At 43.0% G+C, this 17,673-nt stretch overlaps 1 protein-coding gene across 2 annotated transcripts in view; it reads right to left on the bottom strand.

Annotated features, from left to right (window-relative positions):
• Positions 1–11,413, bottom strand: part of LOC310782542 (WD repeat-containing protein 17-like) — a gene marked incomplete at both ends in the record, with an annotated part of 126,327 nt that extends 114,914 nt beyond the window's left edge. For both annotated transcript variants that reach the window (XM_083643216.1, XM_083643217.1), the window contains 2 exons: positions 2,420–2,603; positions 11,291–11,413. In XM_083643216.1, the coding sequence (XP_083499342.1) occupies positions 2,420–2,603; positions 11,291–11,413 (307 nt within the window). The remainder of the gene's footprint in view (positions 1–2,419; positions 2,604–11,290) is intronic.
• Between the last annotated feature and the right edge of the window lie 6,260 nt (positions 11,414–17,673).

Genomic DNA, 17,673 nt, shown 5'->3' with positions numbered 1-17,673 from the left:
TAAGGAGTCTCGTGGCCTGTGAGAAGAAACTGTCCCTCAAGCGATTTGTGCGTGCTCTTGGGACCCTGTATCTCCTCCCTGAGGGTAGCAGGGAGAACAGACTGTTGTGGGGATGGTTTGTGTCTTTGATGATCTTCAGGGACCTCCTGAGGCACCGCTGGTTGTACAGATCTTGTAGTTTTGGCAGCTCACATCCTGTTACGTGCTGGGCCGTGCGCCTCACCCTTCTTAGCGCCCTGCAGTCCATGGTGGTGCAGTTCCCATACCAGGTGGTGAAGCAGCCAGTCAGCAGGCTTTCAATGGTGCCTCTGTAGAAGTCCCTGAGGATTTTTGGCCTCAGCCCGAATTTCTTCAGGCGCCTGCGTCCGTGTAGTCGCTGTTAGGCCTTTTTGACAACAGTGGCGGTGTGGTTGGCCCATGTCAGGTCCTGGTGGATATTGACTCCCAGGTACTTGAAGCTGTCCACCCTTTCCACCACTGTGCCGTTGATGGTGATTGGGGGGTGTGCGCCCCCCCCCCCCCCCCCCCCCGCCCTTCTGTAGTCTACAATGACCTCCTTTGTCTTGGAGACGTTCATAGAGAGGTGGTTGTCCTGGCACCATTGTTCCAGGGCCTCCACCTCCTCTCTGTAGGCCGTCTCGTCGCTCCTGGAGATCCGCCCCACGACCGCCGTGTCGTCTGCAAACTTCACGATGGTGTTTGAAGTTTGAGTCGCCACGCAGTCGTGGGTGTAGAGGTCATACCAGAAGGGGCTGGAGACGCACCCCTGTGGTGCGCCTATGCTGATGGTCAGTGGGGAGGAAGTGAGGTTGCCCACTTTCACCACCTGGCGGCGGTCTGTTAGAAAGTCCAGGATCCAGTCACACATCGCTGTGCTTAGTCCCAGATGCTTGAGTTTGCTTACCAGCCTGGAGGGTACTATGGTGTTGAATGCTGAGCTGTATTTTATTTTATGCAGATAATTATGCACTCTCTGCTCCTTGGGGAAGTGCAGTAAACGAATCACATGCTTCACTTTTCAGCTCCAATTCCACGGAGCGATCCAGTCCGGCTTCAGAAAAGCTGAGGGCTCTGATCTCCCCCCCTCCCTTTTATCCCCTCTGTCTGTCTCCATATATAGGCTATTATTCCATATTATTCTCAAACCAATCTAACTGCAGTTTAAATACTGCAAGGATGTAAATACGCTACACTATAGCAAGATCAAAGTGAAAAGAATGTTCTAAACGCATCAGCTAGAAAAATATAGCCTATCCCTATGATGAGATTAGATTGGTGACAGTTTGTCCAGAATGATATCGTTTTGCTACCTTTTCTTCTCCCCTGCTGCACAGGTAGGATGATGCACATAAATATAGCCTACATTATGTAAAGTCATTGCATAAATGTGTTTTTATTGTAAAACTAAAATGTGAAGTAGAGCCAATTTATTGGAGCGGACATCACAGTAGGACATGATGACAGTAGAACCGCGTTACACTGTCACTCATCTAAATCACGTTAAATCTGCAAGGGATATATATATCCCCAATATGACATATATGTTTCACATAGGGTGGTGTTTTCATTTCAATGTTTTATTTGGTCCAATATTGAAATGTTCTACAATTGCAGGTTGTGTTACCATTACACATTATTTAGATCTACCTTTCTATCTATTTCGGCTCATTTGGTTGCTATTTATTAGCGAAATGGATTAGCCCAATGCATGCTGGGAGATTTCACATGTGTGGCTGTTGCATTTCTATCGGACTTGTGTTGTGTCTGTCTGAGCGAGGGAGTCAGAGAGAGAGAGAACCGGCAAACTTTTTTTCAAGCAGTCGTATTGTGCCTGTCAGACTGATGAGCAAGAGAGAGGGAATGACACAGAGAAGGGCGACAGAGGAGAGGCAGAGGAGCGCTCCGCGCAACCGGCGCACTGAATAGGCCTGGTTTTCAAAAGCGCAAAGCGCTAAATTAACGCCAGGAGGGAAGATATCATTAGGCTGGTATTTAAGGCCGAAACGCCCATTCTCGCCCATTCTGGGACTGCGCCACGCCTATTTCGCGTAAAGCGCATTTCAGGGCCTAAAGCCATGTTGCTATCTTCCCGAGGCAGGCGCAAGGCACGTTTTTTGCGTTTAAGGCCAGTTTTTGCGCCGAAGGCCTGTGGGAGAATAGGGCCCTACATGTATCTAAATGCCTAGGTCTCCATTGTAAGTCTATGCTGCAGCTATGCTAATGTGTATAACACCTGGGATGTAAATCTATGGGAATTATCGCATAGCCTAATTGTAGCGGTCTGATGCAAGATCTTGGTCAATATTGCACCAATTTCAAAGATTTCTGTTCACATTTTAGTTATACATTAAACAAAAGATGTTATAGTGAAGATGTATTTGTGCATCTGTCATTAGTTGATCTATCTGTCATCACCTACCTTTGGTATTGTCCAGTCTTGCTATGGCCTTTTGTTCTGCGACGTTCCATATGATGAGCAGGTTATCAGCGGAGGCTGAGGCAAACAAGTCAGGGTTGTCAGGACACCAGCTGATGGCTGTGATGGTCTTCTTATGTTCTGACATGATGGATCTCAATTTAAACTCATTGTACTGCTGGTCCAACTATGAGAAGACAGAGAGGGAATCAGAGAGAGAGAAGGAAGGCAAAAGACAAAAAGTAGAGAGATAAAGAACAGTTCTGGAATGGCATAGTTTTATGAAACCGCTATGCAGTGGTGTTCTGCTAAATAAAATGATTGGTGGACTATGACTTTTAGACATGATAATCATAAGGCAAAGAGTATAACCATAAAAAATATAATAATGTCCAGTGATTCCCAAAGTGTGTGCCGCGGCCCACTAGTGGGCCATGGAGGTACTGCAGGTGGGCAGCGAGTGGTCTGCCAACACTCCCGATTTTCACGGCAAACAAATGGCTGTAGCAGGGTCATTTTTAAAGCTACAGTGGAGATCCTGTTAACAGAATAAACTAGAAGACCTAAGAAGGCATCCATTGGTATCAAGCATAATATGCTAGCTTGTCGGGAAGCGGAATAAATAATGCTCCAAACAAACAATTTTGGCAAGGGAAAACTATTTGAAAAGGGTCCCTTGACCTCTCAGCTCAATTTATCTGAATGAAAATTGGTTCAATTGGTACCCACCAGTCTCCCCTTTACAGATAAGGTAGCATGTTTCACAGCCTAGCATTAATAGTTTGTGGATTGATTTCTTCTGTTGTTGCTCATCACATTTGGTCTCAAGAAATGTGTTATGCATGCAAATACTTCTGATGAGTAAAGGCGGAGAAAAGGTTGGCAATCTGCTTTTGGGTATTTTGCCAAAATGTTTTTGTATGTGGACGGATGATTAATGTTCCTTATGCCCAAGTTTACATGCTCTGTGTGAATGAAATAAAAAAATATAATATAAAATTATAGCTGCTGTGCAGCAATAGGTCGTGGCCGGGCACTGACAGAGATGCTCACGTCAAGTCCAAGTCAAGTTTCAAGTCTTTGAGCTAGAGTCAAAGTCAAGTCTCAAGTCTTTGGTCACAAGTCCAAGTCAAGTCTCAAGTCTCTTATGGATGAGCGTTCTATAATCTGCAGTCTTTGGACTTCATAATTGGCTATAGGTTGCAGTGTACAAAGGTTTCTCCTCACTTGGGCCCACATTTCAGTGAAAGTTGCAAAGCCGTAGCACATATGACTGATTTGTTATGAATTTTCAAAGTTTTAAACTTTAGACGGTCGCTGTACCGCCACCATCAGGACTATTGGCGGCAAATTCAGAGTTATGATTAAAGGGTTGGGTGGGCCCCGGAAGATTTTCAGGTAAACAGAAAGGTAAACACTGCCCATGTGCTTATATTACAAACAGAGAGAGAAGGTAAACACTGCCCATGTGCTTATATTACAAACGGAGAGAGAAGGTAAACACTGCCCATGTGCTTGGGCTAGTTGAATAACACACCTCTGATAAAACTACAGGGGACCGAGCCGACTCTTTTGTTCCCCCGCAGTGAGATAAGATGAGCCAATCGGTGTGCCTCAACTACAGCAAAGACACGCCCTGCATATCACATTATATACAGGTTTGAAGCCGAAAATCTTCAGTTCCTACGTGGCCTCAGCTGCAGACAGGATCTCATGTAACCCAGAGAGACCGGGTCTCAAACCCCCTTCTCTCTGTTAAGAAGTTCTAAGTGGCACATCGCTACGGCAGGACGTGTGGTTTAACTCGAGACAAACCGCCCTTCCCCCCTCCTCGCAGCTGAGCAGCAAGGCCGCAACCAGGCCTGACGAAACCTACATCAGAGCTAAGCTAGCTTTGATATCCTGAACCCGACCCGCATCGCCTCGACCAGGCGAGTGCCTTCAACCCGAAGAAGCGAGCTGTGAGATCCCCCTTTTCTCCACCGAGACGACAGCAGATCCAAGAACCCAACGTGGCCAGCTGAGTTCGACTGCCTGCTCTCACTCCTCCACTCCTTCCTTCACGGGACAGCGGACGCACGCTAGACGAGCATCCCCCCCTCCGCGCCGGAGGAACCTTGCGAGACCGACCATAACAAACCACTGCACACGCGTGTGCAGGACTGAGCGCGCACGCCAAGTAAGAGACTGAATTGATCACTCAAGTCAGGGCTTAGAATTGTTTAGAGTTAGACGATATATATCTATAGATATACATGATTGACTGATATGATACTGTAAATTAATCTGTGACTGTTGTGTCTGACTGTAATTGTGCTCATACATGCATTACTGAATCCGAGTGTTTAAACGCTAGCCATCTAACTCTTCACCGAGCCGCTGAAGCGGGTCTAAGATAGCCTATGAGCCGAGGGGAACTCATTTCACCAGTTAAACGTTGGTTAAACCTAACCGTGGTGAAGTGAGCACCTCGCGGCCTTTTTCCATCTAAACAGCGTTAGTTCTCCCTCACGGGCACGTGCGTAAGCGCGTGCACGAACCTTTCCCCTATAAAAACACACACATAGCTACTGGTCGGCTGACCTCCATTTTGTGCCGAGCTTACACTCCTGTGCCCTCCATTTTGTGTCGAACACACCCACTCCTGTGTCGTCCATCTTGGGGTCGAACACACACCCCTTTGTCATCCATTTTGTGTCGGGCGTACCACTCCAGGTCCGCCATTTTGGGTAGAGATCGGCATAGTTTCACAGCCACGCACCCACTTACACACACACACTCTGCCTCCCCCTAGTGTCCAACCGGTGCCTTACACTTTCCCTGCAGACAAATTCTCATAACATCACGCTTTCTCCCCCAATGCATCGAAGTGTTTTAGAATATAACTTAGTTATAACTGAAATTCATTGACTGTATTGCTAATACCTCTCTATTATTTTATATATAATAAATAGTGTCAACTTTTGATAGAATTCAACTGTTTCAGAGTGATTTTGTGATAGCTGTGGTGAACTGTTGCTTAAGGATTAGAAACTCCCCCACTTCAGATAAGACTAAAGGTGATTCAGGTTAGGTCCTGCAACGCAGGTGGTGCCCCTAGGTTAATCCTTATCAAGGATTACATATTTTGATATTTTAATAATTTTATGAAATATTAACACATTCACTGCCAACAACGTGTAAACACGTTTTCAGAATCCAGCTGTTGACTGCCAACAACGTGTAAACACGTTTTTGGTATCGATTTTTTTTTTTTAACGGGGGGTTGTGCATCTAACCCTTTTACATATCTTATATAAGTATTGGACGTGTACAACGTGTACAACCCATTCCACCGACCCACTAAGTGGCGACAAGGAAGTAGGAAGGCAAGCAAAAAGCAGTGTGATCCATTTCCATCTCATGAAAATGGATTCCATTCTCATGAAAATGGATTGGCGGAGGCGCTTTCGTTTCCGCGCTGATTGCTGGCGGTGCGGGATTGCAAACGTGCATGGTGGATTGCGGATGGAGCACACTTTGAGGCACGCAGCGTAAATATGACCAGAGTCGCAGGGGCTTCATCGGAGCTCTCGGCCAGGGCTCCGGGAGGCGGGCGAGTCCAGCCGGGCTTCCTCGGGGAGCGGCCACGCAGACAGGCACAGCCAGGCACAGCCGCACAGCGGCAGCGGGGCAGTGAGACTGGTGACACGCTTGTGGTGCAGCAGGCTATTTTGCAAATTGGAAACAGCCATAAAAGGCTTTTAGAATGGGATTTTCAACCCATTCTTTTTTGTTTCTTTTTCGCTCTAATTTAGAGTAATTTAATTTCTATTCAGAAATTTATTTGAGAGGTCGAGAGTATGAGAAAGTGCATTTGCACAGGTAGGAAAGTGCTTGTGACAGGGCGCTGCAGCCAAGAATAACGCCCACGGAGGGAGGAGTTGAGCAGAGGGGAGTTTCCTGCTGTTATGGAGGAAATTACTGTTCAAAACTATTGTTTAGGTCTTACTGATGCCAAAAATGAATGGTTAAAGTGATCGAATTTCACAAAAAGCCGTTTATCTCTGAATATTTTTTCTGACGCTAAAACCATGCTGTATTCAATTGCTAATGCTTACATAACTACTAACTCTACAAACTAACTCTTTTAGACAGAGAAAGTACACATTCTATTAGTACTTTTGAGATATTGTATGTTCACAAACTCCAAGCAGAAAATAATCCTCGGCTCTTGTAAAATGAGCCAGAATCCTCAAAAAACGGCTTGGCAGAAGCTACCTACAGCAAAAAAAAACGGCTGGCAGTCAATGTGTTAATAATTTTTGGATTATTAATATTTTATTTTACCTAACTAAATTCACCCAAATAACGAGCACAACATCGGTAAAGCCATCCTTTAAGTTTGGGAACCCCTGATGTAGCCGATACTTTTTCCTTTACTCATGTTCATGTAACGTACATCAACTTGAATGACTTAAGTGTATTGCCTTGTACTGTAGTATTGTAGTACTGTAGCACTGTAGTACTGTAGTACTGTAATAGTACTGTAGCCATGTCTCTGTGAAACACATTAGGTTGCTTTCACAATATTCCCTCTACTGACAAAGGCAAAGATCCATCTTGTTTGCCAGTGACCTCATGTTTCCATGACGATAGATGGATGGAAAAGGGCATATCTTGCTTGGTTGGAATCAATGACCGGTCAGCAAGGATGATCTCTTAGTGTGAGGAGTTTACAGATTAAATATGTACAGAGTAGACTGATCTGAGCTGGCATGTTGGCTCTCGATGACCCAACATCTGCAAGGTCTTGAGTAAGTCCAGTGGTCAGACCATCCTTGTAAGAAAAACAACAATATTGGTCAATTTCCCAGGGTGTTAAAATGAACAATGTTGCCATTTGTGACCTCTTGTGGCCGTGTGAGTAAATGCATGTGTGCAGTGCCAGAGTCGTGAGCTGTAACCAAGAAGTAGCGGCGACCTCTGGCGGCAAGTGAGAGAAGCGGGTTGGGCTCCTGGCGTGTTCTGTTTTTAATGCTGACTCAGTGCTCCCCTAACCAGGAAGTAGCTGTGTTGATTCGAGCATAATAGTTTTGGGAGTCAGTGCAAATATACCTATTCTGTCGTTTCGGTATGAGGACGTGTTACTTGTGGTACAGTCAGTGGTGTTGTCTACGTGCTACGCAGGTATACGCAGTATACACACTGCGAAATGACTCAGATTTGCGTATGCGCACTGGGAAATGCGCTATGATACGTATCGTTTTCAATTTCCATTCATAAAATTCACCCTGTGCGCTCTGTGTGTTACCCTACGTTCACACACAGCACCCAAGCCTTGCCTTTACCCACGCTTTTAAATAGGCGTCCTTTTTAGTCAATGAGGCTGTGTACACAGGGCGCCTCAACGTGAACCTTCCGTGTACCCACGCCTCGCCTGAGCTGCGCCGATTTTTACGTGAGTTCTATTTTCAAGCCGACTAGGCGTGTGAAGGCAGACTTTTCTGTCAAGCCATGAAAGAAAAACGCGATAATATCCGTGGGAAATGGCAAAGTCAACTGAATTTCAAAATAAAATGGTGTTACAGCATTGAGCAGAGAGAGAGAGCTTGACGGGTGGCTATCACGTGGGGCAATGGATCAGTTTTTTTCCAGGAAGTAAGGTCCTGGAACTCTTGAGTAAAAGCAGCAGCACTGTCGAGTTGCAGCAAAATAGACAGTTTGTGTTGTACTTTGAAAGGGTTTTTCATCCCTTGAATCAAATTGTACATTATCAGCTTTATTTTAGCATGCAAAAGTAGCGCGAGACCCATTCCTGGCTGTTCATTGGCTAATGAGTCTTGCATTATGGTCCTCCGCTGACGCCACTCTCTCTCTAGAGGACACTAGCTGAAGCTATTCTGTAAATTTGGGGAGGAACAACAACAACCAAAAATTGGTCGAACTTCCGCCCACTTCCGTCCGAAACCACGGCCCCCGACAGGATGGGGGGGGTGGGGGTGGGTGGGGGGGGTCAGAGTCAGTATACCCTCTGAAAAAAGGTAGACTACACCACTGGGTACAGTATGTGTGAATCAAATACCACCAATAGCCAATGAGAGCCCAGTTAAGGGTGAGGTGAGTGGAGACCAATAGCCAGTGAGAACGCAGTTCATTAGTGAGGTAATGTGTTGTAATTGGTGGTGGGTTGGAGATTAAGGGTCAAAAGTAGATTATAGGCCCTGTCGTCGTCAAGCGCTATCTGCTTTTTGCGCTTGCAGGCCGGTTTGTGTGCCGTCAGTCAGTCTATGCTATCGTCGGACAAGTGCAGACTGCCATTTTGCGGTCTGGCCACGATAGCAGCCACTTTTGCGCCGGTTTTTCCACCATGCCAAACCAGGTGTGTCCCCGCAAAATGCTTGCGTTATGCTATCAGAATCAGCGTTATTGGCCAAGTATGTGAAGGATGAAGGAAATAGGCTCCGGTTCGCTTAACTCTCAATGTACTCACACACAAAAGTAAAATGTATGGTCATCCTAAAACAAACAAGAATAACAAAGGATAGCTAAACATTTACATTACTACTATATACAATTAAATAATAATAAGTGTATGGAAAGAAAAGTATATTTTGAATATGTGTATGAAAGGAAATTATGTACAGTATATGAATGTAAATATGCATAAATAAGCTAGCTACGTATAAATAAGCTGTATACATACATCAGATATCAGGTATTGCACAGTTGTTAAAATATGTACGCTGTGTATAAAGAGTTGTGTGTTCCCAGTATGAAAAGGTTACAGGAAGGCATGACCATAAACAGGAAGTATAATCTCATATTGAAATTTTGTGTTGTATGGGCGTATGCAATTAGGGTTGGGGTGATGGACGATGTCATCAGTATGTAAATGCGTCTAATAATAATAATAATAATAATTTATAAATATAATAATAATAAGTACTTAAGAATTTGATCTCTCTCTCTCTCTCTCTCTCTCTCTCTCTACGGTGTAGCCGAGGACATGTCATGTATTATTATAGTCTTTTGTACTACGTATTATATTACATTATTATTATCATGTATATTGTGTCATGCATAGTCAAGTAACATGAGTGCCACCTCTAGTTTCCTGGCTGGGCGGTGCTTGGACCTTCGAGCCAATCATGGTGCTTAAACCATAGAAAGACAGTGACATCACAGTCAGTGTCATGTGACCATTGGTTTTTGGACTCCTGTTTTTAAGCCTAGAGTATGGAAGTGTGGCCGTCGCCATCTTGGGGTTCTTCTGCAGCTCGCAGGAGACTGCGTGAGACCAGGGGCCCTATCGTTGCATCGGCGTAGAAACTACGTTTAGGGCCTGGCGCAGCCCAGATTAGTGGGTGTGGACCAGCGCACTCGATATCTTGGTGTCGGCGCTACACGCGGCCTCAAGCATTATAACCACGCCTTTTAAGTGTAAAATTATGCACCATCTGCTCATTGGAGAAGTGCAGTAAAGAGTCACAAGCTTGCCTTTTAAGCTCCAATTCCACGGAGAAATCCAGTAAAACCAGACAAGCCAAGCGCTCTGCTCCCCCCCCCCTACCTTCATCCCATCTGTCTGTCTCCATATATAGGCTATTATTCCATATTATTATGCTTCTCAAACCAATCTAACTGCAGTTTAAATACTGCAAGCATGTAAATACGCTACACTATAGCAAGATGAAAGTGAAAAGAATGTTCTAAACGCATCAGCTAGAAAAATATAGCCTATATGATGAGATTAATTAGATTGGTGAAAGTTTGTCCAGAAAGATATCGTTTTTTCTCCCCTGCTGCAGGTAGGATGATGCACATAAATATAGCCTACATTATGTAAAGTCATTGCATAAATGTGTTTTTATTGTAAAACTAAAATGTGAAGTAGAGCCAATTTATTGGAGCGGACATCACAGTAGGACATGACAGTAGAACCGCGTTACACTGTCACTCATCTAAATCACGTTAAATCTACAAGGGATATATATAGCCCCAATATGACATATATGTTTCACATAGGGTGGTGTTTTCATTTCGATGTTTTATTTGGTCCAATATTGAAATGTTCTACAATTGCAGGTTGTGTTACCATTACACATTATTTAGATCTACCTTTATATCTATTTCGGCTCATTTGGTTGCTATTTAGTAGCGAAATGGAGTAGCCCAATGCATGCTGGGACATTTCACATGCCAGGCAGTGAACTTACAACTTATTTTTCCTATGGGACGTGTGTTGTGTCTGTCTGAGCGAGGGAGTCAGAGAGAGAGAGTCGTATTGTGCCTGTCAGACTGAGGAGAGAGAGGGAGTGACACAGAGAATGGTGACAGAGGAGAGGCAGAGGAGCGCTCCGCGCAACTGGCGCACTGAATAGGCCTGGTTTTCAAAAGCGCAAAGCGCTAAATTTACGCCAGGTGGGAAGATATCATTAGGCCGGTATTTAAGGCCGAAACGCCCATTCTCGCCCATTCAGGGAGTGCGCCACGCCCATTCTGCCTAAAGCGCATTTGGCAGCCTAAAGTCATGTTGATATCTTCCCGAGGCAGGCGCAAGGCACGTTTTTTTGCGTTTAAGGCCCGTTTTAGCGCCGAAGGCCTGTGGGAGAATAGGGCCCCAGGCGTTTGACACAGAGCCACAGCTCTCAAAATGTAGGACCCAAAACAAACAAGACAAACAGTCTGGTTTTACCGTGATCACAATACTTTTTTCACTCTCGTGTGGATTTTCTTTTGCTTTCAGAAGCCCACGAGGTCGAAGAGTTTTCTCAACCCCCAAGTAAAAAACAAACATGTAAATATTTTTTTACATGTTTACAACAAAAACATCCAACACACACATATACAGTCCTATGCACGCGTGCGCGCACACACACACACACACTTCACCTGATAGATGTAAATGGCCAGAGTAGCACAGTAGGCGAAGCGGTCGCCACTAGCAGCACACACGTCTTTATTCCAGGGCTGACAGCCTGCTGCCAGCAAGCCCACCTGCTTCACCTGGGACATATTCACCTACACACACACACACACACACACACACACACACACACACACACACACACACACACACACACACACACACACACACACACACACACACACACACACACACACACACACACAGAAGCACACACACACAATGTTTGAATTCAAGAAAAAGTGGATAAAGCCCCAAAGGAATTTCTTTTGCACAATATTCAGTGTATATATATATATATATATATATATATATATATATATATATATATATATATATATATTAGGGCTGTCTTTGTTTCTGACATTAACAGAAACCCCTTCTTTTACAAAATCCTCAAATGGTTTAGATATCTTGACGATGTCTTTTGCATTTTCCAAGGGACCAGTAATGAGCTGACTGATTTTGTTAATCTTCTCAATAGTGTGAATCCTGATCCTGTTCTTAGCCTGTCATTGATTGTTCTGTATGCTCTGATGAAGGTCTTGCTGACCGAAAGCTCACAATAAATGTGAATTTTAGTGCAAATTTAAGTGTGCGGAAAGCCCTTCTTTCATTATAGTACTAGGTGACGTCAGCAAACTGTACATTACTGTTATCAATGAAATCTTGAAAAATGAACTTTTGCTGTGAAAAAGTGTGAAAAACTAAAGAAATTAGATTTTTGTGATTTTCTTTGCATACATTATTAAATAGGTGCACTGCATACCCAGGTATTTGAACTAAAAGAAAAGAAAAGTCATCTTTGGGTTCAGCCCTTGAAACCTTGGCAAATGCTCTGATTCAATGTCACTTCGACTATGCTTGCTCCTCCTGGTTCACGGGAATCACCATTAAACTTAAAAACAGGCTTCAGACCTCCCAGAATAAATTAATACGGGTTATTCTGAAACTGCATCCCAGAGACCATCTCCTCCCCTCTCACTTCCTTAGCCTTAGGTGGCTCAGAGTGGAGGAGAGGGTTTCCCAGATCAAACTGTGCATGGTTTTCAGGATTTTTAAACGGGAGGCTCCTCGCTACCTCTCTGACTACTTTTGTAAAGTCAGTGAGGTACATGGCTACTCCACAAGAGGAAGCACCTCCAACATTGTTCCCCAAATTTAAAACTTAAAGGGTAAATGTACCTTTTCTTACTCAGCAGCTATTTTATGGAACAAACTCCCTGAGAGTATAAAGACCCTTAATTCCAGGTTCTCTTTTAAGCTTGCCTTGAAAAAATGGCTGGTTGGCCCCCAATTGGGTTCCTAACCTTTTCTTTTTTTTCTTTTATCTCCCGTATGTTTTAAACCCTAGGTAGGTCTTTGTTTTATTATATGAGCTGGTCTCTATCTTTTTATTTATTGATTGATGCATTTTTTGGTTGTTATGTAAATAACCATTCAGTCAATGACTAATCTATCATTGAATGTATGGTTGTGTGTAAAATGTTTTCATTGTTTGTGTTGCACACACGCGCTCTTACCTGCATACATATTCACTCCACTTGTCCCACACTAAGGACCACAATGGAAACAAGCCCTTGGGCTTTATTGTGTTTTATTCCTTTTGATCAATAGTTTTTGTCGTATTGTCTTGTACAATTCTGCTATTATTGTTTCAATAAAGTTATCAATCAATCAATCAAAGCTCGACTTTAAGCTATGGGTTATGGTTTCCTTAGCCATTTCCATTTGTTTTGGCCCAGGGAGGACCTCCACAAATGGGCCGGTATCACTATTCATGCCAATGGAAAGGGAATAGAGCAGAAACTTCTAACTGTATTAATCCATCACATCGCAAATAACTACTACCTACATCTGTAGAAAGCATGCCAATTCTTTGTAAAATTTTCACATACTGGTGATTTTACATAATAGATCGCCCCGCCCCCAATTCCACAGGAATCATCTTACACTGTTCTCCCTCCTTGCACCCCAGACTACATCATCCCACTGATATAAAGTTTGACTTATATAATAATAATAATAATAATAATAATAGTAATAATAATAATAACAATAATAATAATAAAGACAAATTGTAAATGATCTAATACCTCCATATGTTTTTGATTTCGTCATTCTTACCAAGATGTGAAAATTTGAATTTTGCACTAAATGAGACCATCACCATGTAGCTTTCCCTATCTACAAAAGCCAAGAACAAGCGGACCTGGTGGTGTAGTGGTGTGACCACTACCCAAAAGTGTAGCCTGGGATCTTTTGGAGATTTTAGTTTGTTTTAGATTAGATTATTAGATTAGATTTCACTTTATTGTCGGACAAAGTCAGAAATTTGTCTTGCGTCCCTGCAGGAGAAATGGGCTACATGCACAACTCCACTACTTCCTGAAATTAGTACAGCTTCTTTATTTCCTGTCATCACTATTGGATGAACTGATTAATGTCAGGTGTGCTGCAGTCACAATAATGATCAGGCACAACTGATTAATCAGTTCATCCAATAGTGTAGGACAGGAAATAAAGAAGCTGTACTAATTTCAGGAAGTAAAGAAGTTGTGCATGTAGTCTATTGGGACTTGTATGCAGGCGAGGGAGGAATAGCGATCCATCATTGCCCGAGGAACCCACTCGACCTGATGATGCTCAGTGGTTGGGAGGGTGTACTGCAGTCAACAATTTTGAGCATCGGCTCCGGCATGTCAATAAAGGGCTTGGTATTGGAAACTATGCACTATTTGGGAGTGTTATGGCACCCAAATCTTGGATAACAACATTGTGGGTGAGTACAGTTTTATTGTGATTGATAATGTGTATATCGCGTGCAGCCATTTAGCCGGGCTTGCAGTGGATATAGGGGGTCCGGACCCGAGACTCTGAAGGAAGAATGACTGATGACGAGTCTGGCGTTGAGGCTAGGTGTTCGGCGGCTTCAGCCACTCACGCTAAGGCCGAGCTTGATGCCAAGATGGATTATCTCGCGGGATTTTAGATCTTGCGAGAGAATCCAGCTTGCTTGCAAGGTTACTATAGGACAAATCAGCGTGACGTCACTTGCCACCCAGAAATGCGGAACCCTGCGGCAGTTAACTAGTATGAGTTGTGCCAAACAAATGTTAATATCTCAAAAACTATACATCACATCGCTTGGGCTATATTTTGACATTCTGAGTGAGAGTAGAATTGAGTAGAATGTTAAAGTTGTGTGACCTGTCGCAGTTTTTAAAATGTAAACAGGGTCAGCCTAGAGTCAGACGCTCAAACTCAGGCTCCATAGGGTTCCATTGCCGTTGCCACCCAGGTTTGTTTACCAAAATGCTGCTCGGCTGATCCCTCGTATAGATGGTTTTCACGGAATGGTCACTCACTCCTCCACCTTAATGTTGTTTTTTTCCTTTTCTGTCCATAGCAAACACTGCAACAGAAAGTGAGATGGGGTTCAATTTAGAATGTTTTTGTTCTCAAGTTAAAAACTGATAGGTAGGCTAGATAGAAAACAAGAACATAGCCTACTGTAAAAAATAAATACAAATAAGAGTAAATTATACAACGGCCTGGCGATATAAGTGCTTTTTAAGAAGAGATTTAAAAGATAAAACAGCCAAATAGCCTACAAATATTTATGCAGGAGCCTTTTAGCTACAATGTTACTGCAGCCAGTCAGATAAGGCAGTGATGCTAGCTGCAGTGCTACTGTAGCTAACTAATGATAATTAACCTGACACAGGTCTCTTGCCAGCCCCTTTCGGAACTGTGCTATGTTCGTCTCACTTGCTTGCTAGACTCTCCTTCCAGAGTCTAGTAAGCAAGTGACACGAACATGACAGGTCTCCTGCCAGCCAGGCTAGTTTATACGTTATTGATATCTAGTAGCTCCCAATTAAACGACTAGGCTACATACAGTACAACATAATCATGGTTATCTATCTGAGGGCAGATAACAGCGGATTCATTGCCTTGTTAATTCACGTTAATACGATTGAAAACAACGCCTACACCAGCAGTGTTATGTCTGGCCAACACGTTAACGCTACACATTCGCTGTCATCGCTATAGTATAAGCCGAGACGATTAGCCTGTGTCCTGGCTTTATTTCCCTGAATGACATTCTAATCCCATTTCAAGGATGTCAACAGGTTTCAGGAAGCCAAACTGAAGTGACGCCTCGGCGTCGCAGATATAATCCATCGCTGGTGGGTGTTGAGATCACAATTAACCTACAATTAATTGTTTTGTTTTAATATTCTATCTGCTATAGTGGTTGATGTGTCGCAGTGACTGTGTGGTCTGTGCTGTGTTCTTCTTACCGTCAGTCGCCTAGGCTGTGTGTGGAGTGGGGCTGGCTGGAGGAAGGCAGGATCGTGCAGACGGAGAGCTCCCAGTGCTGAAATGAAATGCGCTCTGCGCTACTCTGCGCACCCTCCTCCGCGTGTGGCGGCTGCGATTGGTGGATCAGCGTCATCGTTTTGATCAGCTATTGGCTGTTCAGCGTGTCATTGTCAATGAGAAGAGGCGATTATCCAGGAGTTTTGTGCTGTAGTAGTCAACACGATGTGTGAAGAAGATTCCATTAGTCTGGTCCAGGCTGGATTACGGTTGGATTCCATGGGCCGTTTTTTTGAAATTGTAAACCAGATTTGAATTAGATATTTTGTTTTGCAATCCACCAGGATCAGATTGATTTTGGAGGGCAGTCAAGCAGGTTTAGACTGAGGGGCTTTCTTAAATTTTTCTTATATTTTTCTCATAGGCTACTTCTAATGTGTTTTTGGTATTACTTATATCGTTGTGGCAGATACCATTTATACAGATTGACACTTGTATATATCTACAATTGTCCATATTTATCTAGGCTACTTCTTTTTTATATTTGTCTTTATACTTGAATACCTGTTCACAGATTTATTTATTTTAGGATCTGTGAGTGATTTAATCAGTCATGTCGATGTATTCTGATTAGCTGTGTGGTCATCTTATTTATTTGTTATGTATGTTTTTGACCACTCTGTCTGTTCTAGATATACCCTAATGTTTGAGATTGATTGATTGATTGATTGATGCATGCATTTTTAACAGCTGGTTTCATTCAGCATGGCCCTGGCTTCTATAGGGTCACACCCACTGTTTGTAGCAACGCTGAGGAAAGCCTGTGAGGCTGAAACGCGTCCATTGTACTACTGCTGCTGTGCGCATTAAAAGTTTAAACTTTATAGACATCTGTGAGTGCTGTTTTTGATTAAATTTTTGATTTTGGAGGGCTACATGAATATAACAGGTTACAAGAATACAGTAGATTGGCATATTTATATATTGTGGCAGAAACAGAGAATCCACAAGTAGTTACTATTCATAACAAAAAGCACCACCATGAAAGTAAGTGGCATATGTGTGGGGTGGCCTGCAAAACCCCTGAAAAGTTGACATTTTGTTTTTTGCACATTTCCATTAAATTTGGAACCCTTCCCCCACCTAACTTTGTGAATGTCTGAGATTGCTCTCTCATATCAAAGGTTATGAGTATTTTAACCTGTTGTGTGTCTAAAAGTAAAACGTGAGAAAAATGGCTTTAAACATTCCACATATTTTCTAGAAATCCATATACAAATAAATATATAGTTCCTTTTGTTTTATGAAAATAATTATTCACTGTGTGATGTACTACAGAGATTAAAGTAACCAAAGAAATAACTAAATACCTGCAAAACTCGTTTTTGACATACTTTATCGCTCATTGCCAACAATGTGGAGCAGCAACATGTGAAGGGTTCTCCCAGATGGCTGTGGCTTCACAGCAAGAAGGTCATGGGTTTGATTCCTGGCTGGGATGCTGAGGGTGTGTCCCCATCCCCATGTCCTCAGTGCTCCCCAGGTGGGCTTGTCAAAAGGGCCTTTCTGTCTGGAGTTTGCCTCCAGATAGGAACCCCCCAAAAAAACATGCAAAAAGAACAATAATAATAATGTGTCTGAATAATCCCATGAGGGAGGGGTCATGTAAATGACTAGACAGTAGACATGAAAATAAATTCAATATGCATTCATTCCCAGACCACCACCACATTATATAATGTGTGCATCATACTATCATTTTGCAATCCATAATACATTGTACATTATGAGTAGAAGTAAAAATTACTGCTGTACTCCATAATAAAGTTTACTGATGAACAAAAACAGTTAAAATATTTTCCATGCAGTGTAAAAAGAATGGCAAGACAGATCAAACTATAGGCTCTTTGATTTAATAAGGAGAAACAGTAGAAAGTAAACTCCATGTCCACATTTAAAACAAAATAAGCACCACTGAAAAGCTCTCTCAGCCCAGTTTTAACATCAAAACAACAAACAGGAA

Source organism: Poromitra crassiceps, assembly GCF_964638095.1.
Source record: "Poromitra crassiceps genome assembly, chromosome: 9".
In the NCBI taxonomy this organism is placed as follows: Eukaryota; Metazoa; Chordata; class Actinopteri; order Beryciformes; family Melamphaidae; genus Poromitra; species Poromitra crassiceps.
This window is presented reverse-complemented; position numbering and strand designations above follow the sequence as displayed.